The 22,852-nt window shown below is 35.6% G+C and overlaps 1 protein-coding gene across 1 annotated transcript; it reads left to right on the top strand.

Annotated features, from left to right (window-relative positions):
- The first annotated feature begins 209 nt into the window (after positions 1–209).
- On the top strand, positions 210–1,739 carry LOC110855118 (bacillopeptidase F). Its single transcript, XM_022103537.2, has 3 exons — positions 210–1,332; positions 1,394–1,565; positions 1,631–1,739. Exons 1-3 carry the CDS (start codon positions 229–231, stop codon positions 1,669–1,671), a joined length of 1,317 nt encoding a protein of 438 aa, XP_021959229.1. The 5' UTR covers positions 210–228; the 3' UTR covers positions 1,672–1,739.
- Positions 1,740–22,852: the final 21,113 nt, after the last annotated feature.

The following is a 22,852-nucleotide window of genomic DNA, read 5'->3' as shown; positions in this document are numbered from 1 at the left end:
TAGCACGATCACATCATTCTAATTCTGTCAACTTTTTCCAACGTTTTTGGGAACTCCGAAATATGAGGGAATTTACTGATCCACTAATCTCAATTCCTCACGGACTGGGAAATTTATTTGTCACGGTGTCCATCTATTTATGTTACGTGGACAGGTATAAAAGGAGAAAATTCTGTCCTCATTTGCATCATCACTACCCAACCCGACGATCCAGTAAGATCTTCCATCATGAAGTTCCTCCTCATTCTCTCAACCAGCCTGGCACTCGCCTTCGCCGGCACTGTGGACCCAGACCTTCAAACCGCCGTGGATAAAGGGCAAACCACCTCCGCCATTCTCGCACTTCCCCAAATCATGGCGCAAGTCGAATCCAACCCTGCGCTCCTGTCCCTTTCCGGGGATTCCAAAGTCACCGCCCTCGTCGCCTCTTTGCAAGGACTAACATCCGCCGCTCAAGCCCCTTTTGTCTCTATTGCGTCCTCCCTGGGCCTTCAGATTCAACAATTTTGGTCCTCCAACATTATCCACGTTAAGGGCCTTACACCAGAGAAATTGGCTCAACTCGCCGCAACCCCGGGGGAATTTGAGATCCGAAAGGAACACGTGGTCTCCATCTTCCCCTCCATCGAAGTACATCCCGCCGAAGTGAACCAGGGTCCCAACCAGTGGGGCGTGGTGAAAATTAGGGCCCCCGATGTGTGGAGTACCACCCGCGGAGAGGGCGTCGTCGTCGCTATTATCGACACTGGAGTAAATCTCGGTCACGTCGCGCTCGCCGATTCCTACGCCGGCGGTTGGCTCGACCCCCACCATTCCACCCCCGGACCGACGGACGTCCAAGGCCACGGATCCCATTGTGCTGGGACCGTACTCGGAACCCAGAACGGCGTTGGGGTTGCACCGGCCGCTAAATGGATTGCATGTCGAGGTTTGAACAATACCGGGAATGGGACCGAGGTAGAACTCACGGCTTGTGCGGAATTCATGCTAACAACAAATCCAAGGCCACATATCATTTCCAATTCCTGGGGGGGAAGGGGAGGCTCAACATTTTTCAATACGCAAGTCTCAGCATGGCGCGCGGCGGGAATGATTCCAATTTTCGCGCTGGGTAACTCTGGTCCATTATGTAGAACGGCGGGGTCTCCAGGTGATCAGCCCAATCTGATCTCGGTAGGAAACACGAACGACCAAGATGGTATGAACTTTCTATCTTCGAGAGGCCCTAGCATCGCGGGGCTAACGAAACCGGAAGTGTCAGCGCCAGGAACGCAGATCCTTTCTTGCGGAACGGGGACATCAAATTATGTCACCATGTCGGGAACTTCAATGGTAAAATTCATAAATACTTATTCTTGTAAGTAATTAGTTACAAGTTTATCATCTTTGACAGGCTTGCCCCCACGTGGCTGGGGCAACTGCCCTCCTCCTCTCGGCCAACCCTACATGGGGTTTTGACGAGGTTTACGCGGCCCTAACGACCACTGCGGCCAGGCCAACTTTGACGAATGCCGACCGAAACTGTGGTCTTCCCGGACCTGACGATTTTCCTAATAATGCGTTTGGTAAGACAAAATAAAACTTTTATCAAAGAGCTAGATCGCTAAGTTCATATTATGTCATAATTAAGGTCACGGGCGCATTGATGTCGTCGCCGCACTGGGAAAATAAATTAATTCGGTGTAATTACATTTTTATGTTTATTGAATTAAAAGTTTCAATAAAACATTTAAGATGCATTAAAAATTTGTATAATTACAATTGCATTATTTGCGTCAATTAAGCCTATTTAGTGGTGGCGGAAACAGAGACATAGACAGTCAGCAAAATCATACACTCAAAACAAAACGGTGTCAATACATATATGACTTAACCGCTTTGGTTACAATTGTGCTTCCGAGTAGTAATGAATTTTTTCCGTCCGGTAATAACATTATAACTACCGGTATCAAAATCGTCATAACTCGGAATCACAATTGTAACCAAGGCGGTTAAGTCATATATTGACACCGGCGGTGTTGATTCGACAAATTTTTATTTTGAGTGTACGAAAAAAAGTTTATTGGTTTTAATTTTCACCAAAAAACTTTGTTATCCAGGCTGTCCCCGAAACCCGGGTATTCAGGAATGGAGGGCAAATGCTATGTTTCGGTAATATTGGCCTTCTCCGTGCTGGCGTCCTGGGTGACCATGATGCACATAGTTTGTGACCTAAAGAAGTTTGAAGACACCTTGAAACTGTCCCCGAATCCAGACCAGTTTCACCAAATATTTGCATTTCTTAAAGTTTCCGAGTATTTCGTCATGACGTCTTATCTCACAGCTATTGGCGTCTTGTTGCTGATAATTTACAATGATTGCGCTACACCGGGTGAAGGGCAAGATGAGATTGATAACAACTTTTTTGAACGTACCCAAAGAACAATGAGGGCACTATTCCTTGTTGCGTTGCATCCTTAGTACATATTCTTCTTATCTTTAAATAAGGTACATACGACGTTATGTACGAGATTTTTTAATATTTTACATAGGAATTTGACTTTTAAGAGTATAAACTTGTTAGGTAGGTTGATGTTTTAAATAAAATAGGGTTATGCTACCGTTTCAAATCAAGATACAAATTTGGCCGTTACACAATTTATTAATCGATTCATTCATTTGAAGACTTCCATTTTGATAGCGAATTATAACACTTGCCTGACGAGCAAGATTATCACTTCGTCAAGCTTAACTTTGCAATAATAAGTGGGCCAATTTAGCAGGGAACATTATACTATTCAGTGAGGGATCGAGTTTATCTGGCTGGCAATTGAAAGTTGACAATGTGTGCCATATATCTGCCAAATTTTTAACTTCATGGCCGCTAACAATCGTCGCATTAGGCACAAACGTGGATGCGTACTTTTCAAAAATAAATTTAATCGTTTTTCATTTTAAAGGGGTCAGTATGATGGTTTTTTCTTGTGGTGCGTATTTGAAGTTGATATTTTCGGATTCGCCATACTTTTTTATGTATGTCCTAATTTTTGCACGACCACACCTCCCTCTGTTGAAATTTACTCAAACCTTCTTCGAGGCTTTGTCGCTCAGATTTTGGTACTTACAAAAAACTCGTTTCCCGACTTCCTGGCTTTGAAGTTGCGTACGAAATTTGTTTTTCAAAGAAAGCTTATGAAATTTTGAGGACACGTGGTCAGATATATTTGACGTATCATACAAAAATTTGAGATTTCAAGAATCTTTTTTTGACCATTTTTAGGTCAAAGTTCCCCATCGCCACTATATAGTATGGGATCTCTATTTATAATGTATGGAGCATATCGATGGAATCTATTCTATTATTGTAGAATTATCTATTGTAAATATAAGTAAATTATTTTTGAAGTGAGATTTAGACATCAAGATTGCCATACATTTTAGAACCTGAATATAAACACGTATTCTCAAAGATTTGTTTTACTCATTTACATACGTTCCTGACTTGCATTATAGGTCGAATTTGTCCTTCTTTGGTATTCAAGTTTACCACTTTTTGGGACCTTGTTTATTAAGAGTGCAGCTGTTCAATTTATTTGAATTTGAATTTATCCAAATTCAATTGGCATGACGTTCTCCATCACACTCCGAGAATTAGAATACTTTGTCCACACAATTTATGCAGGCCTACATCCGGATGTGGGCCCTTAGGATGCTTCCTAGAAGTTGTAAACAATAAAGGCAGATGCATATACGTTCTACTGAGGTCATCTTTTTTACTTTTCTTAGTTTCTCTTCAAACTTTGGTGAAATCATAAGTTCTAACTCGTGGAGAATTTTTTGACGAATAAATTCGCAAAAAAGGGAAGATAATAAACCTTTCTAAAACTTACTTGGGTAAAGAATGTCACTATTCTTACACGGTTAGAGTTCCAGGTATTCGGTTGTTACTTAAATCACGGATCAAGTAGACTTAAAAGGAAGAACAATACATTCAACTTTTAAAGACCAAGATACGCACATTTGTGTGCTTTTTGGTTACCGTTAAGGACAAAATGCAACCACATAATCAATATATACATATATACATAGTTTAATTATCTTAGCGATGAATTATGTATGCACGTTTGTGTCATGCATTCATTATCCCGACAACAAAATTTATACAAAATAGCAAGATTTCTTCTCTATTTTATCGCAACCTCGATGCTAAAAAAATTATTAATTTTTAAGTCCTCTTTTCCTTTTTTAAGTTTTCCCAAAACCGCCCAAGGTTAAAATGTGGATTTTTTTTATTATTTATCATTAAAAAAAGCCATGAACTAAGAAACTATTTAAAAAATTGTAGTGTAAAAAGCAGGGAGGGACAGTAATATTGTTATGAAATCAGTGTCAAATCTAATAGAAATTTTACATAAAAAATCATCCGTATGAAAAAGGTTACTTGGGTATTTCTTGGATATCTTTAATTCCTTAAAAAAGTAGTGTAATTTGTATTCAAATTTGTTCCACAGATTGTCCCCGAACCCGGGTAGTTAGGAATGGAGACGAAATTCCATCTATTGCTAGTTTTGGCCTTTTGTGGTTTTGCGACTTGGGGGACCTTGTACTGCATAATGCTACAGCTGTGGACCTTTGAAGCCGCCTTGGACCTCACCGAGGATGAGGAGCAGTTATGCAGAACGTTTACTTGGATTAAAATTTCCCAGTACTTCGTCGTGACAGTGTATCTCGCAGTTGTGGGCCCAATCTTGATGAAGATTTATAATATTTGGGATACACCTGGTACAGGGCAAGGTAAGAATGAAACCGACTTATCCAAGGAACATTGCCTACATATTTATATGTGTGACACATGTTAAAGGGGAAGTAAAAAAATCGTAATATTTGCATTACATAATTTATGAACGGCCCCTTACTCGTGGAAAAATCTTACAACAATTCTGCAAATATAGAACATTTTGAATCTAAGAGTTGGGCTAAAATGAGGGTATTCATTATTTAGTATTCCTCAATAATTTAAGCTGCTTACGAGATTTTTGAAGCGGAGTAAGATTTTGTCGAAAAAAATTACGTTACGATTTTTACGAAACTTTAATCCTTGTTTTTTCTTCGTAAACTATTTTATTGTGCTAACAATAGCAACGAACAATGAGTATCCTCAACCTTATAGCAAATATTGTTATTATTCCAATGATGCAAGTCTACATTCTAAAAAATAAAAAGGGTATTGAATATCCGTATTAATTATTTCCTATCATCCTTAGCACCGTAAAATATGTAGTTTAACAAGATAAAACAAGGGATCAGGTTTCATAAAAATTTCAAGCATGGTAACGTGAATTTCCACGACAAAATTTTACAAAGTCCTCTCACAAAAATTGTTTACGACATAAACAATATCAAGGATACGAAGAAATGATGAATACCCTCAACCTAACTTATTTAAAAAGTATGTAAGTGCACTCTGACCTCGAAATTAAAGATTAGTACTTCATATAGAATTTAGACTACATGCACTTTCCAAATGGGCAAATTTATTTTTCGTAAATTTAAAAATGTATTTATTTCCAAACTTCTCCCCACCACTTCCCCCGCCAAAGTAGATCCGACCGAAACAGACAATCCGAACAGGATCCGCACCATTTTAACCGAGAAACAGCTACATACATTGCGCACCTGTTACAACGCGGACCCGCGACCGGATGGTACCAGAACCCATTTTTTCAACTAAACAATTACTTAATTTCATTTCAAAGTAAAAATGCCATGATCTACAGGTTTGATGAAGGCACAATTAGTGGAAATGACTGGCCTAAGTGAACGACTAATTCGAATTTGGTTTCAGAATAAAAGGTTGGCACGAAAACGGGTTAATATTGATTTCTCATAGTAGATAAATAATAATTAGTATCATTGAATCTAATTGATTTCTGTTCAGGGGTAAGGACAAAAAGACGCAAATTCTTTTGAACAGACGGACCCAGGCTGAAGAAAAGGTGTGTTTTTAATTTATTTTAATTTATTTATATACTTTACTAAGTTATTCATTAAGTAATTGGCAGACCTGGCCAAATTATTAATTGACAATTACTTCATTCAAGAAATGTAATTGTAATTTGTAATTGAACTAAATGTAATTGATAATTTGTAATTTGTAATTGCACATTTAGGCATGATGTAATTGTAATTCAATTACCTCTTCAATTACAATTACTAAATAGTAAATCACCATCTATCGTGAGTAGAACAAATCAGAATTCAGAGTATTTGTTCAATTTGTCGTACTTTCATACTTGAACATTTCACTGCCTTTCACTTTTTGGATTAAAATAAATATTCTTTCGCATTCGCAAATTTTTTAAATACATTAGAATTCATTACTAGGGTGTATTTTCATGCATAATAATTTCATATATGCATGAAAGTAAACAAGTGCTACTAATTACGCAATTGAATTATAAGACAAATTACTATAATTATAATTGAGATTTTTTAAGTCAACATGTATCATTTAATATTCAAATAGTTTCAATACTGGTTCACTTTGGTTGAATAATATGCATACTGATAAATGCTTTTACTAGAAAAATTTGCCTTGTAAATTATTTTTTCTAGGTGGAAATTTTGATGTAAAGGCATTTACATTGTTAAAAGCGAACAAGTATTGAAATTATTTGACTATTAAATGATGAATTTTCATTTAAAGAATATCAAATGTAATTGTAATTTGTGATATAATTCAATTACGTAGTTTGTAATTTGTAATTGTAATTGAGGCGAATTTTTGTTTAGAGAAGTAATTGTAATTTGTAATTAGTAATTGAGTTTTCCTGAGTAATTGTAATTTGTAATTGTAATTGAAGCAATGTTGTGATTTAATTGTAATTTGTAATTTGACTTCCAAGTAATTTGGCCATCTCTGGCAATTGGATTATTCATTGAAGCCAGTCTAGAAGAAAAAAAAGATTTTGCAAAACTAAGAATGCGATTACGGTCGCTCCGATTTTGATTAAACAAGGATAATTATGTAGCCTTAGATAAATAGTTCGCCACGTTTTTCAGGAATTTTCATCATGTTCACCTTAGGCTAAATTATAATAAAAGACATAAGCTAGAATTTACATTTCTCTCGTGAAAGCTAGGAAAATGAAAAATCTCACTTACGGATCCCCTCATAATTTCGTTCGAACTGAGAATGAGCATTACGAAATATTCTAACCCACGAGTTTAATGATTTATCCAAGGCTACATAATTATCGTGATTTAACAATAACCGGAGCGAGACTGCTGGTGTCATTGCATTTTTTTTACCAAAATGTATTCGAAAAATGGTAAATTTTCACTACTTTTTATCCCCCAATTTTATCTTCCATCCCTCACACACATGGTTTCTTATGTGGCTTGAAATTTATGTATCCTCGTTTGTTGAGATGCTAATGGCACTTGGTTTAAGTTTATCTGCGAAATCGACTAATTTGATGGCCGTGATAACTTAAAATTTGAAATCCTTCCCATTTCTTAACGATAATATTAAACGATTATACCAATTATTTTATTAGTTGGTACATCTGTACATATTTATTTTGTCATAGAAAATTCAGAATTTAACTGGAGCTGAAACCAGTGAGAGCGAAGCCAAAGCTGATCTCGAACAAAGTGAGGATTTCGTGCCATGGCATCAACGAGACATGCACAGCTGGATTTGGCCGAAATAAATCCTAATCTCATTCCCATTCATTTACTCAAATATTATCCATTGCGTGATGGTAAAATGGATCCATTTTACTCGAGTGTCAAGTTTCGAGTTGGTAGATGCTACTGGGTTTAGAATCTGTCAAATCTAAATTCCTAATACAATTAAATAGATAATTCATTATTTCACATTCAGTTTGACTAAATGTGAAAAACCTAATATAAATATACATACTTACATATTTAGATATCTTGTCAACTTCAAGCGTTTAAATTTTGGGGTTATTTGATTTTAACGCTGTGTAATCCTTTCCAGTTTTTGCGTAATGAAACTCCTATTATGTATCCTATTTATGAACAAGAATTTCATCGGATTGACTTTATAAATTTTTACGAACAGCATCTGTCAGACGGTAGACGAAATTATTTCAATGCGCATAAATATGTAAGGAATTTATTTCCTTAACAGTGTTATAATCTATAATGCGAATTTAATCAAGAATGGACACCCACATAGAAAAGTTTCATAAATTCGACGTAAAAGATTAATTCAAGAACCGGAACAAATTCTAATATGAACAAGAATATTTAGGATATTATTTGCTTTTCAGGTTTCGAATACTCGCGAACAAAGTGTGTTGAATATTATATGTATTAAATTTAATATACAGGATATGTATTTAGTCTAGATTAAATATACAGTATTTAATATGTTCATATTGTATTGCATATTATACTTTAAAATTCCAATCGATGTGGTGTTGTTATCGATTTCCAAGTGAATAAAGTAAATTATTTAAAAGAGTTGGACAGGTGAATATTTTAACATTCGAGAGGATAGTTTATGTTTTTGGCTCATAAATATCATTTTTCGAATATTTTAACACAACCATACATACACGAAAATGGGAAACTAAATTTTTTTACCAAATCAAAAACAACTTGAACAATTGACTTATGTATAATTTCATTGGGAACATTGATAAATTTAACCTGTAAAATTTCGATATCATCTGGACTTACCATGATTTGAAGGAATGTTGCACTTAAGTACTTTCCACAATTTTATCATCACACAAACAATTCGATACATCGTCAATGTTTAAAAAAAGAGTTAAGAATCAATCGTCAAAGTTGTATTTATTTTAATAAAACCTTCAATAGTTTCCATTTTTGTGCTTGGTTGTTTTAAAAGGTTCGAATAATTTTGTGCCGAAGCCAAAAACACGCAATAAAATGGTTTTTTTATGATTCACAAGAATGTCAAATGAAATATTTAGGACCTGTCCAACATATTTAAATTATTCAGTTAAATATTCTTGGAAATCAAACTCATCCGATAATATGATATCGACCGCACTCTTAAACATAATGCTATCCATTTGAAAAATTATTGCACTATAATTTCTGTGGTAATAAAGCCATGTATACTACAACATGAGTAAGCCGTTCTCCTTAATAAGTGGACGCCACATACTTTGGATTATATATATATGCATATTTTGCTTTATCTAGAATTACTTAGAACGAAAGAGTAACTCAATTTTAGACTGTGCATCTGCAACACGCTATTATTCTTGCATAATCTGACGTTTCATGTTTAGTATTAATCCAGAATTTTTCATATAGTTACATGTTTTCATACCAGTCCGTCAACGGATGCAAGAATCACCAACTAAAAGTTAAAAGTATATACAACTCCAAAACCCAACTTAAACGTGATATTAAAAGTACTGGTCGACACACAAATTCCGAGGACTATATTAGTTTCGAAACCTAGATTTTTTTGCGATAATCCCACCCAGCTAACATAAGGTTTAATCGTAAACATTTGTCGCTACACAATATTGAAATGGGGAAGCTACTTGTTGTTATTTTCCAAGCAATAAAATTGCTCGGAGCAACTCACACAGACAATGATTTGGCCGGCATTCCTATCACTAATTTAGAATCATACTTAGATATATTTCAACCTTGCGTCGTTCATTTAATTAATTACAATTACAATCACATTGAGTCCACTTCAACCCCAATAATATTATCCCGGCATGAACCAGTGCCTTACAATTATTTATCTGCGCGTAATGCACACGAGATACCGCCATCTTATTTTTTCCTAACAATCAACGGCTCCACACCTTTCAGATATCAGGAAAAAGGTGCAACTCAATCTGCAATGGACGGCAAACCGTCATTCCCCATAATATTTAAAACCCAACAAAAGAACTGGAATTGTCTCACAAGACTTTACTTATTCCCAAACTCACTAAAGTGGGAGTACCCCGAACTAGTTGAGGAAACATTTGCTAAATCTGGAAGGAAATGATCCTACACATTAAATTCTTATCCAAGGAAGGGATACCACATCCTTGTAAAACTGATGGGCGGTTTCTCTACAAATGTTTTCGAGTCCGCCTGGAATCTAGAAATGAATAATTTACTTAAGAATAACGACATGATCGACCTTATCGTCCTAAACTGCAAAACGATATCTTCGCACGATATCTTCGCTGATCAAGTTGAAGCCACAAGAATAACAGGAATAATTGTAGTGGAATTATTGCTTTGCTGTAGACATTGTAATCCATCTGTTAGAATATTTGTAACGTATAGCGGTGATTCATTTGTTCCTAGCTTTACTAGTTTAGTTGATGTTGTCGAGACACAATTTAACAGAATTCATAATCGGGCAGATATTTATATCCACATACCCCGCTCACCATATACTCCCGGATTTCCTAAGATTAGAGCAGTTTTAAACCATGAAAGATTATCGGCAATCAGTTCGATTGATTATATCGTTCAGCTTTGTAAGGCTACCGTGAGTGATTTCATATTATCCATCTTACTAAAGGAGGTAAACGCGAGTGTCAAGTATATTTCAAGCGCCAATTTACCGGATAGTATTTTTGCAAACCTACGTGCATCAGTGGATACTGAATGCACAGAGGACTATAGAATTGCTAAGAGAATTGACAAATACAGTTTCATTTCCTGTGGGAGAAATTACAATATCAAAATTTCCCTCTTGAAATTCTTTCTTGCATTTGATGTAACAACTTGGACAGCAATTTTGATTGGAAACACTTTGGTTGGGGTATTTTTATTTCTTTGTGCTGAAAAAGTTTCGTATTTCGAAGTATTTTTTGTGTTTCAACTGCAAATTAAGCAAGGTTGTAATATATTGAGTCGTTTAAGTTTAAAACTAAAAATTGCAACTGCTGGGATAGTTCTAGGTTCCATGGTGCTTGCGAACGCATTTAAAGGTGATAACGTTAAAAACATTGTTGCTACTGCTTCAAGTAAATCATATTTGTATTTTGACCAAATATTAGATGATAAGACAAATCGTAAAATATATACCCAATTGATTAAAGTAAGAGTTCCAACCCCTGCCTGGGTTCTGGAGTTTAATTCGCTCCTATTCGGGCAGGGTATTCCGATCTGGCTTTTAATGGGTTTTAACGGGTTGTAAATGAATAAAACCCACTGGGTTTTACCATGTTAAGTGGGTTTTATTTGGGTTTTAATGGGTTTTATTGGGTTTTAATCGAGTTTTACCTTAAAACTATATTCTAAAAGTTAAATATATCTCCTATACGTTAGAAGACGTTATCTCAATTCATTCTAAAGCAGTTTATTTCATTACTATCATAATATATGAAAATTCGGAACAAAGCAACAATTGACTCCATTCTTTAGCATCACAGATTTCAAGTGTTGTAAAACACAAATAATTTCCGAATAGATACAAATTCCGAAATAATTTTTGTTAAATTATTACTTAAAACTATCAAAACCCAATAAAACCCATTTAAACCCAATAAAACCCAATAAAACCCAAATAAAACCCAATTAACATGGTAAAACCCATTAAAACCCATGGGTTTTATAATTTTTTATTAAAACCCTGGGTTTTTCCGAACCCTGTTTCGGGTCGCTCGGCCCAACCACTACACTTGCATCAGACATCTCGGTAAAAAGTTATGATGCGGCAATTTCCACCTTGAGGAATGGAGGTGTGAGCCGCGATTATGAATTTCTAGACCAGATAAGTAAATCAACGGATGGATCGTGCCCAAATGTAGCACGTTTGGGATGGATTGCGAAACTGGAAGAAATTAAAGTAAAGCTAAAAACTTTGCACAATTTACGGAGTGACTGGACAATTGGTAGAGAATATCTATTCACGAAAATTTATGGTTGGAAATTTTATCATGTTTCAGATAAAAGAGTGTCAAAAAGAATTCAAGATATTGTCCAGTTTGGATTTTTAGATAAATTTATCTGGTATGAAAATATGACGAGATGGTATACAAACAGGAATAAAATAATCCATCATCGAAACCAAGGAGATGTCACAAGATAAATCATTGCATGTTGTTGATGACACAAACGAAGTTAAAGGGATAAAATTAGATTCTAATCTTAAAAGTATTTTTATATATTTTGCAGTTACAAATATATCACTTTTCTCAATAATTCTGGTGGAAAATATTTACTATAATTCTACTTATATCTGGAATCTGATAATGGTTGTATTGCATCCAGCTATCCGACGGATTTTCAAATCCATATCGTCATTCAAAATATTTAGGTGAATGAACTTCAAGCCATGTTTGAAGGATAATCAGCTACAATGCCGGTTAGTTGCTGGGGGACAACATCGATAACAGTACGTATTAACTTATAATTTATGGACCTTACATACATACATACATACATAGCGTACTATGTATATACATATTGCAGCCCATTTATTATAATTATATGTAAATTATCAAGTGCAATGTGGAAAGTCTTGTGCAATTATATATAAGGAGGCCTATTAGTTAATAAACATGTTGTGCATGAAGGATGAACGTATTTAAAAGTGCGATTTTGCTAACCATATTTATCCGGTAACGGATAATCCGAATCCGGATTTTAAACTTTGGAAAGAATTTGATTGCCTTGCAAGAGAGTAAATTGTACAATGAAACAAATACACTAAAATATATATCATGCATTTCAATTATTACGGTGTACACAGTTTGTGGAGGTGAGTCGAGTTTGGAGTTTTTTCGGGCTACCCCCAGCCCGCTCAGGCCCAAAGGGCTTTGGGCGAGCCGGGCTTAACTTTAATGTTGTAAGTTAAAAAATATAATCACTTTAAGGAAACATTTTTAAAAATCGGCCCATAATTTATTCATCCATTCATCTACTTGATGATTTTCGTAATGATATCGAATTAAAATATACTTGTCTGACGAGCAAGATTATCACCTCGTTAACCTTAACTGTGCAATAATGAGTGGGCCAATTTATCAACAAATATTTGAGGTCAAAGTTGAAACTATGGACGATTCTTACCAGCCAGAAGTAACCCCCCCCCCCTTTGTTTTCGAAGACAATAATCGCCCTTTTTCAACTTTGACCTAAAATATTTTGACACAATCCGATCATCGCAAAAACCGGTTCAAAAACTGATTGTTTTTATTGACATGGAATTTAAAAATTTCAACCAAATCGGAGAGTTATACTTCACACGATCGCATTGTTACTTACAATTGTTACTTAGAATTGCAAGATTACGAAAAGCGAGCGAAGGTGGTGGTCGATACCTGAAACCTTTCGCTACCTGAAAATTGTCATTTTAAGAATAGGGAGCATACACAAAGAATTCCGGCCGGATCCACAACTTATTTAATACGCAGTGACTCTCGTACAAGCATATGAAAATATATATGTATGTATTTCATCTCCCAAAAATTTTGGAAATATTTACTTTATCCACACAATTTATGCAGGTCCTCATCTGCACAAACAATAAAGGAAGATGAGCAATGTAGGATTACAAGATTGTAGCAAATGCTAAAATCACACTAACAATGGAGGTATCTCGACGTTTGCTCACATATGTGGACCAAAGTAGTGTCAACCTATCAGAATTGAATACAATTTGCAAATGTTATTATCTGCCAATCCGCGGAGATATTTGCATCCGCATATGAAGTAATGCCTTGCAAATTTAGGAAGTGTAAAATTAGTCAATTCTGCGCCGATTTCATGAAAATATTTCCGCCAAACCTGCACATTGACGGATAGTGCCATTTGTAAATTTGATAGGTAATTAACAGGTTTGTGATCGGCTGAAACTACCTTGGTCCAAATTTAGGGAGCAAGATTTCCAGTGTTACAAAAACGAGACAAAATTAGCTTCTTTCCGAGAAACTACATATGCCATACAATAACAGCTTATCGAAGTTAAGGATATTCAGGAATTATTCTACGATTTACACACTTAATTAGGAATTCACATAATATGAATCATATTGCATGTACATAAATATTTTCAAGAATTTATTATTGATTTCCAAGAGTACATACCTATGTATTAAAGTAATGAATTATTTAAGAAGGATTGGTTTTATTGCATTTGTTTGGCTAATAAATATTCGAATATTTTAAAATAGCTCCAAGCTAAAATCGGATACTAATTTTTTTATAAATCAAACACTACTTGAAAAATTGACCTCTAGTTTCCTTTGGAACATAGATTTCTTTGTATTAAGTAAAAAATCTCGAAATTACTTTGCTTTAGTACGAGTCATTGGGGTATTACATCTAATCCAAGTTGTCTCTGTTTTAAAATATTTGGTTTCTCGTTTTTAGTGTGGGCATGTTTTAAAATATTCGAATCCTAGTGTACATAAGCCAAAGACACGCAATAAAATAGCCTCCTTTAGATGCTCTAGAATGTCTAATGGAATATGTAGGACCTGGGCAACGCATTTAAATTATTCAGTTAAAAACCCTTAGAAATCAAGCCAACAAATAATATTGACCACACTCTTAAACAAAGTGTTGCCCTTTTGAAAACTAAATGCGCTCTTAATTCTATATACAAATTATACCAAGTTAAGGGTAAACTGTTCTCCTTTACAAACTAAAGTTACTCCGGATTTAATAATCTTTCCTCTGTGTATACACAGAGGAATATATAGGTATATATTCCCTAAAAATAATTGTTGGGTGACGATTCCCCGTACCTTTTTGAGATTGGCGCTCCTCAAATTTGTCAGATATTTGTGATTTTAGGGACCTTTGCAACTATAAAAAATTCTAATGTTCTTCATTTGTGGGAGGTTAATTTGAGATAATTCAAATTTTCTTCAGATTTTTATCCAATTTATGAAAAATGCAAGAAAAATCTTGAGTTCCAGGGAATCGTAACATTTGTCGAGTAGGGTACCGGGGAACCGACACCCACTAAATCCTGCGACAAGTGGGTTGCGTTTCCCTGTAACTTGCATAACTAAAAAGACCAGGGAATCGGAACTTTTGGGTGACGTTTCCCAGGTACTAAATTCCAATTCCCCGGCACTTGAACCAGACTGACGGAGATCGATAAGAGTACTATTTTCTTTGATCCCACGTTTCTCTTCAACCCCAGCAAGCAGCTCCTGGTCGTATGTAACCTCGTATGTCATCTATTAAACAAAATATAATTCGTCAAACATGGTACAAGGGGCCAAGGGATATGATCATGATGAAGGGTGCCTTTAACCTTTTGTCGTGGTGTGTGCCATACTTCCAGAGTTTTAATAGGACATGACGTTGCCCTTAAGCCTGTGTGAAATTGACCCATCATTCCTTCCTTGCGGGCTACTTAACCCTGCCAAATTGTGCTGACACGACTTTGAGGTTAATACCATTCGAAGGACACGAAAAGTGAGTGAAGCATGAAGTAACTTTTTTCAGCACCTGAAAAAGGTACTTTACACAATAGGGACAAGGCACAAAGGGTGTAACATGTACCTTGAAGACATGTTTCCCAAAAATTGTAAATACTTTCTCCACAAAATTTATGCAGGCCCCCCTCTGCCGATTGGCAAACAATGAAGGCAGATATATGTACATTGTGGTGAATTTGTGTATCTATCTCAGTTTCTGTCCAAGCTTTGATAGACTCTTGAGCACTAAGATTGTGGGGACGTTTTTAGCAAATAAATTCACAAAAAAGAAGGTAAGATAATAATTGAGATTTAGAAATATTACACATGTATAGTACTTGGGTAAGGAATGTCATTATTCCGACACGGGTAGATTTCTAAGAATCAGATTGTTAGTTAAATTACCATAAAATTAATGACGATGGGCGACCTGTTCAAATTTTGTTTTCATTCAAAAGTCAGTCATCCAAATTTCCGACTGAAGGATATCATTCATATTCCGTCATTTTCTTGGAAACTCATTTCAATTAAATTTTTCCCACTTCGCCCCATGTATTAAACAGAAGGTGAAAATGAAAGGAGTGAAAAATCATTTCATTCACAATCATTCATCTGAAATGACCGAATCTTTCAGTTATACTCATTCAAATGACAGAAAACTAATTTTGATTCACTGTCGTGCACTATCATAGTCAGTCAAATGAATGAAAGGGGACAGGTATGCGTCTTACAAGCGAGATGCACACAATTATGCAGCATGTTACTTTCCGTTGAGGGGAGAGTCCACAAATGCATCTACCTTATAATTGTATCACCTTGGGAATGAATTCATACCTGTTCAAAAACACCTTTTGTATTCAAAAGTCAGTCATCCCCATTTCTGATTGAAAAGTTTCACTCCTATTCAGTCAAGTTCTTTCAAACTTACTTCATTTCACTTCATCGGTTCTTCATTCCCTCCATGGATGAAGCATACATTTGGTATGGACGACGTGAGAAATTCCTTTATTCACAAACATTCATCTGAAATAACGGAATCTTTCAGCCATTTTCATTCACGCAACAGGGAATTCATTTTAATTCATTTTCATAATCACTCAAATGAATGAAGGTGAACAGGTATGCATGAATTACAAACAACCCCGTCTCCTGCATAAATTACCCGTTCCCCAAGATTTGTACATTTATACCTTTACGTTTCATAAAAAGTGGTTCAAATTTATTCTCCAGGTTCCAGGTACCCGAAACCCGAAATGCCAATTTTCGCTAGAGCTGGTCCTTCTCGCTGTGGCGACTTTCGCTGCCATAAAGTACGTAATTCGCGAGCTGGGGACCCTTGAAGCCGTCATCTCCGCGAGGCAGCAGCAGCCTTGGATCGTATTCACCATCTTGAAGTACTGCTATATGACTGCAGGTCCCACAATTATTGGAGCAATCTTGATGATGATTTGTGATATTTGGGCTACACCGGGCATGAGGCTAAATAAGATTGACGACGCCTTCTTAGTTCGCTCTGCGTAGATGGGACATATTGAGTTTCTTTGTCTACTAATGAGTTTTTTTGCACCAAGGCATCCTAGTTAAATAGGATAGGAATACAATGGAATAAATACAATAGAATAGAATAGGTAGAATATAAATATAGATTACACTCTTAGAAATTGGGTTACTATTATAACCAAACTGTAAACATATGTGACGCTACCGCCGTGGATATAAATTTGTAGATTTAATTTTTGTTCAAATTTTTCTTGATTGAAAGATTTTTTGAAAAAATAAATACATTATCTCAATATCGTTTTAAGTCATGGTTGGGTTGGATCTGAGGGGGTTACATTTTTCAAAATGCTTGCCTCCACCGTCACTGGTACATAACTACATATATAACTAGTAGTTATTAACTACATATTTACATGCATAACACCGGACATTTCCATGTAGACTGTAACGAAAAATGTGGTTCTCATCAAACAAACTATCGCAATATCCAAATCTGGTAGGAAATTATTAAGAAATCAATACCACCACGTATATAGAATGTGTCCTAACCGATAAAATATTCAGAACCCGGTGTCACTCAAATAAATGACACATGATCCTTTCGTTTTCTTTTGGGTCCCTTACAGCTTTTCCGTAGGTGGTCGCTCCACCTCACAATGCGATGGTGTGAAGCGTAACCCTCCGATTTGGTTGAAATTTCGAAATTATGTGATCCATGTCAAAACAAGCAACGTTTCTTCATGCAGTTTGTGCTGTGTTCAAAATTTGTCAAAATAATTGAGGTCAAAGTTGAGAAACGGGCGAATTTTACCAGGCGGAGGAAGCAAACTCAGCTTCCATTCTCTTCGCGTACTAAAAATTTCACATTTTTCAACTTTAACCTAAAATATTTTGACAAATTCTGACTATCGCACAAACTGCGTGAAGAAACGTTGGTTGTATTGACATGGACCACATAATTTCGAAATTTCAACCAAATCGGAGGGTTACACTTCATACCATCGCATTGTCAGTACTGCATTAGTATTACATACGTACATATCACATTATTTGGATTATTTATTAATAGATCAGGAACAATTCATTGATTTATAATCATTAATTCTTTACTAATTCTATAAGCTGGTGAACTGTGCAAGATTGGTGGACGGTAACACTGAGGTTAATAGCATTGCAAAGATATGTACAAACATGTTGCGAAGCCTGGGGGTCCTAGTGAACTACCTGAAAAAGGTACTTTTCAAAACACGGGGCACCCACAAAGGATTCCGGATCCCCAAACTATGTATTAACGTATGAAAATATCTCCAAACAAAATTGAAAATTCTTTGTCCACATCATTTATGTAGGTCCCCATCTGCAGGGTTACATATGTACAAATAAGAAAGACAGATGTACATATATACTACACATGTGTATAAATTGTAGTGAATTTATCTCCTCAGTTTATGTTCAAACTTTGGTACATAGAAATATGAAGATTTTCAGGAAATTTTCCATAAATAAATAAGTAAAAATAAATTTACAAAAAAAGTAAGACATATGTTCTTTTCGAAACTTTATTTATACAATGAACGTAACCATTCACACGAGTTCCATGCACGGATCAGATTGTTAAGTAAATCAAGGAGCAAATACATACGTACGTAAAATTAACCACAACACAAAATTACAAGCGAGATACACACATTTGCATAATATTTTATTTTTCGTTACGGATCAGGTAAGCAAATGCGTCTAGAAGAATAGATAATTATCACCCGACACCAAAACTGCTGTAAAACCATCAATTTTTATGAAATATAGTTTATAACATTGATCGTCTTGCGGAAATTTAAACAACGAAAAGTCCAATGATTTTTCTCGTCAAAAACTGGGAACCATGTAGCTGAAATAAATCTAGTCTTTTATACTAAGAAATCATGAAAATGAACGAATGTCTAACTTTATTCTCTAGGTTATCCCTGTAACCCGGAAACTTAGGAATGGAGAACAAGTTCCATATTTCCGTAATTCTGGCCTTCTTGTTCCTGGCAAGTTGGGTGGCCATGATGCACATACTTCTTGAGCTGAGGACGTTTAAAGACGATTTGAACCTTTCTGAGAATCCGGAGCAGTTCCGTGAAATTTTTACATTGCTTAGAATTTACGAGTATTTGATTATTACGAATTATCTCACAGCCATGGGCATAATTTTAATAACCGTTTACCAAATTTGGACTGAACCTGGTGCTGGGCAAGATGAGATGGACGACAACTTATTTGAACGTATCCAACAAACAATGAGGACAATATTCATCCTTTCATCGCATCCTTAGTACATATATTCTTCGTATTGTAAAATAACACTTATGAACGAGATTTTATGACATTTTACTTGACAATTTTACTTTTAAGAGTCTGCACTTGTTATGTAGATTAATGTTTCAAAGATGTAAATATAAATATACTTGTTTCAAGTAAAAATATGAATTTTGCTAATACATAATTTCTGTATTCATCCACTCATTCATTTGACGACTTGCATGGCTTAACATCGACTTTCAGTACTTGTCTTTTTAAATTTTTTGTATTTTTAAAATTTAAAATTCTGAATGAGCATTGTTGCATTAATCAACAAAGCAAATTATGGCTGCAAAATAATCATCAAAAAAGTTGAGTTTGATATTGGAAATAAGAAAGCAACTATCTGGGAGTACAATGGTGAAAGAAATTTCAAAATCGGAGTAAAATTGGATTTTTGGCGTGGATTTGAATGAGTGAAAGCTGGAGTGAAGGCAATTTTTGGGCACCTTTGAGTGGGTGTGGCGGCCGCAAACGTGGCCATGGAATCAAACCACTTCAGGGTTGTTGTACATTCATGGGACACTACAACATATCCAAAGGACATCGAGATCCGGGAGTTGATAGTACACAACCTCCCCTCCTAAGCAGACTTACCCCTCTGCATAATAAAAAAAATAGCTGCACATACATTTCCAATTTTTTTTTTCTAAAAATTTTTAAAAGAATGCAGTCCGTTATTTCCGCCGTTCTGGGTGTGACATATCTCACCACAGGGATGAACGGACAGACCGACGTTATCACTGGAGCAATTGGTTGGGTAAGGTTGCAAACGTGTGATTTATTTAAAAATAGATTTAACACTAACCAAAAATCCCTTGCTTCTAGGGGTTCCAGTCCCGGGATTTTTCGGGATTTTATTCCCGGGAATTCCCGGGAAACGGGATCCCGAAATCCCGGGATTTGAAGAACTGAAATCCCGGGATTTCGGGATTTTTCAATTTGTCATTCAGAATTGAAAATTACTTATAATTCATTATTTTAATAGCGGTTTTACATAATTTTAGGTTATATGATTAGTAAGAAAAAGTCTCGATGAGCACAACCAGGCAAGATTGATCCTGAACTCGAAAATTTAAATTTTAAGCAATATTAGTGGCCACATCTAACTCGTACATTTATCTAAATTTCAAAATCTGCAAGTAACATTTGTAATACAAGATGAAACCATAAATTTTCTAATCTCGATGTCAAATTATAACTTGAAGGAACAAATAAACCTTATTTTCGGTATAACTATAGAATCTGAAATCAGTTGTGATCAAAAATGCTATCATGTTAGAAGTAATATAAGGCTGCATGAAGGGCATTTTGAACGTGGTACATATACTTATTTAAATTTGAAATTTTTGAATTGCCAACTTCCTTGCCTAATTGAAGTTTCTGAATATTAATTTTAATGCAATTTAGGCAAATTAATATTGATATTTGATAAACGTGAATTTATGCATTTCGGGTTAACACGCTGGCAAATCCTTGATTAATTAGTTAAGTTTTCTGGAATGAAATTATCGAACTCTTTCCTCACAGCTCTCCAAAATAGTGAACGGAAATTGGGCTTCCACAATACATCGAATCTTTAAATTTGCCATAGCAGGCAAAACAATATAATCACTAATTTGTATTTCTATCGTACATATGTATGTATTTTTAAAATACTATTTTGTGTAGGCCAGAAAATAGCGTACTGTATGTATACTTATGCAGGCACAGATCCCAAAAACACAGAAGTAGGTATTATAAATATGCCCAGTCTCGGTACTTTTTAGAGCCATGTACCTTTTTGTATACCCGAATTTGACTAATTTCAAGTTATAAGGTTATATTTAAATTTCGGGAAAAATTCCCGGGATTTCCCGGGATTTTTCACGGCTAAAACCGGGATTCCCGATTCCCGGGATTTAAAAAATCGTCCGGGATTGGGATCCCTACTTGCTTCCAGTGTCTTCGTGGAAACTACGATTGGAACTGCGGCCATGTGTTGGATTCCGTGTTCGGATTGCATGGCAAGGTCGGCGTTTGTGTGAGGCATCCTATCCCCACTACGGAGGGCACGCATTTTTGCGAATGCTGGGATAAGGTAAATAATTACACTGAAAATGCAAGTCTTTTACGTGTAAAACTCACAATGGAGTTCTCCCTACGTATGCTCACAGATTTGGACCAAACTAGCGTCAATCGATCACAAATATGATTAGTGTGAAATTTGCAAATGGAACTATCTGCCAATACGCAGGTTTGGCGGAGATATTTGCATCCAAAGCGGGAAAAATGCGCCGGAAATTTGGAAAATGAAAAATTTGCCTCCCTTGGGGCTGCATTTTCTCCTCTTTTTATGCAAATATCTCCGCCAAATTTGAGCATTGGGAGGTAGCGTCATTTGCAAATTTCATACTAATTATATTTGCGATCGATTGACGCTAGTTTGGTCCAAATCGGTGAGCATACGTTGGGAGACCTCCATTGTCAGATCTCAATGGGACATATTTTATTTGATTCACCACAAAAAATAAGCATACCCGTACATATTTTCGCATTTTTTCTAATGCGCTGATTTGAGCGCTTAGCGCGAATTTTAAACTGTTTTCCACCAGTAAAAGCCTGGGTTTTTAAAAATCCCGTAAATTTTCGAATTTTAGAGCGAATCCAATAATTGGAAACCATGTCGGTTTAGAATGATTTAACTGACTTAGGAAAATTCCAAATGTCTTCATATTTGAATTTCAGAATTTTTTGTCAGTTTTGAAATATCTTAAACTCTTTCAAATTTTTAAATTTTCAAAGATTTTTTGTTCACCGCTGATAATACAGCGGTGAACTTAAACATAATGGCGCGAACTAGGTTTGGATAATCTCAGATCCCCTCCCCCTGTAACATAGATAATTACAATTACGTTGAAAGAAATATTTATGTATAAGACCCCGGTGCGCAGATAATGTCCGGGCGCGATGTATGTACATAAGGTCAACCTCCACAAACTTGAATCGCACTCGGCAATATTTAATATACTTTTCAGCGTAAAACCAATGGAACAATTGCCAGAAATTGAAAAATCTCAAAATTTCAGTATAAATACAGACAACCGCAATCTCCCAATTGCCATGATTTTTAATTTTTTTTTAGCTTTTTTTGTTATAAATTAGTTTGTCTGGTACCTACGTATCTAATTTTTTTAAAAATTAAACTGTCTTCTGAAGTGTACCAGAAACGTGGATTGTTCCTCTCTCGAATACACCTGTGACCGGATCAGCCCCCCAAGGATAGATTTCCCCAAGTGTAGCACGTCAAACAGCACTTGTGGTTGTTTTCACAGAAAGGTAAGAAATATTTACACTCTTGGAAATGGGGTGAAGATTATAACCACAAAGTAAACTTATATATGTGACTCTACCACCGTGATTTTAAATTTGTCACCGGGTTTTTGCCAGTTTCACCAACCTAGTTGGTACATATTAAATTGTCACCAGATCTAATAAATTTATAACCGAATGGTGACGAATTCATAGCCACGGCAGTAGAGTCATACACGTTTACTTTTTGGTTATAATCATAACCCCATTTCTAAGAGTGTACACAATTTTCACCTGTGAAAATACAATAGATTTTGGTTCACAGTGTTCTA

Source organism: Folsomia candida, unplaced genomic scaffold (assembly GCF_002217175.1).
Source record: "Folsomia candida strain VU population unplaced genomic scaffold, ASM221717v1 Fcan01_Sc011, whole genome shotgun sequence".
NCBI lineage: Eukaryota > Metazoa > Arthropoda > Collembola > Entomobryomorpha > Isotomidae > Folsomia > Folsomia candida.
This window is presented reverse-complemented; position numbering and strand designations above follow the sequence as displayed.

Coding starts and splice junctions, on each gene's coding strand:
- LOC110855118 (XM_022103537.2), top strand. CDS start 229: ATGAAGTTCCTCCTCATTCTCTCAACCAGCCTGGCACTCGCCTTCGCC. Junction 1,333..1,393: donor CCATGTCGGGAACTTCAATG/GTAAAATTCATA, acceptor CATCTTTGACAG/GCTTGCCCCCACGTGGCTGG. Junction 1,566..1,630: donor TTTTCCTAATAATGCGTTTG/GTAAGACAAAAT, acceptor GTCATAATTAAG/GTCACGGGCGCATTGATGTC.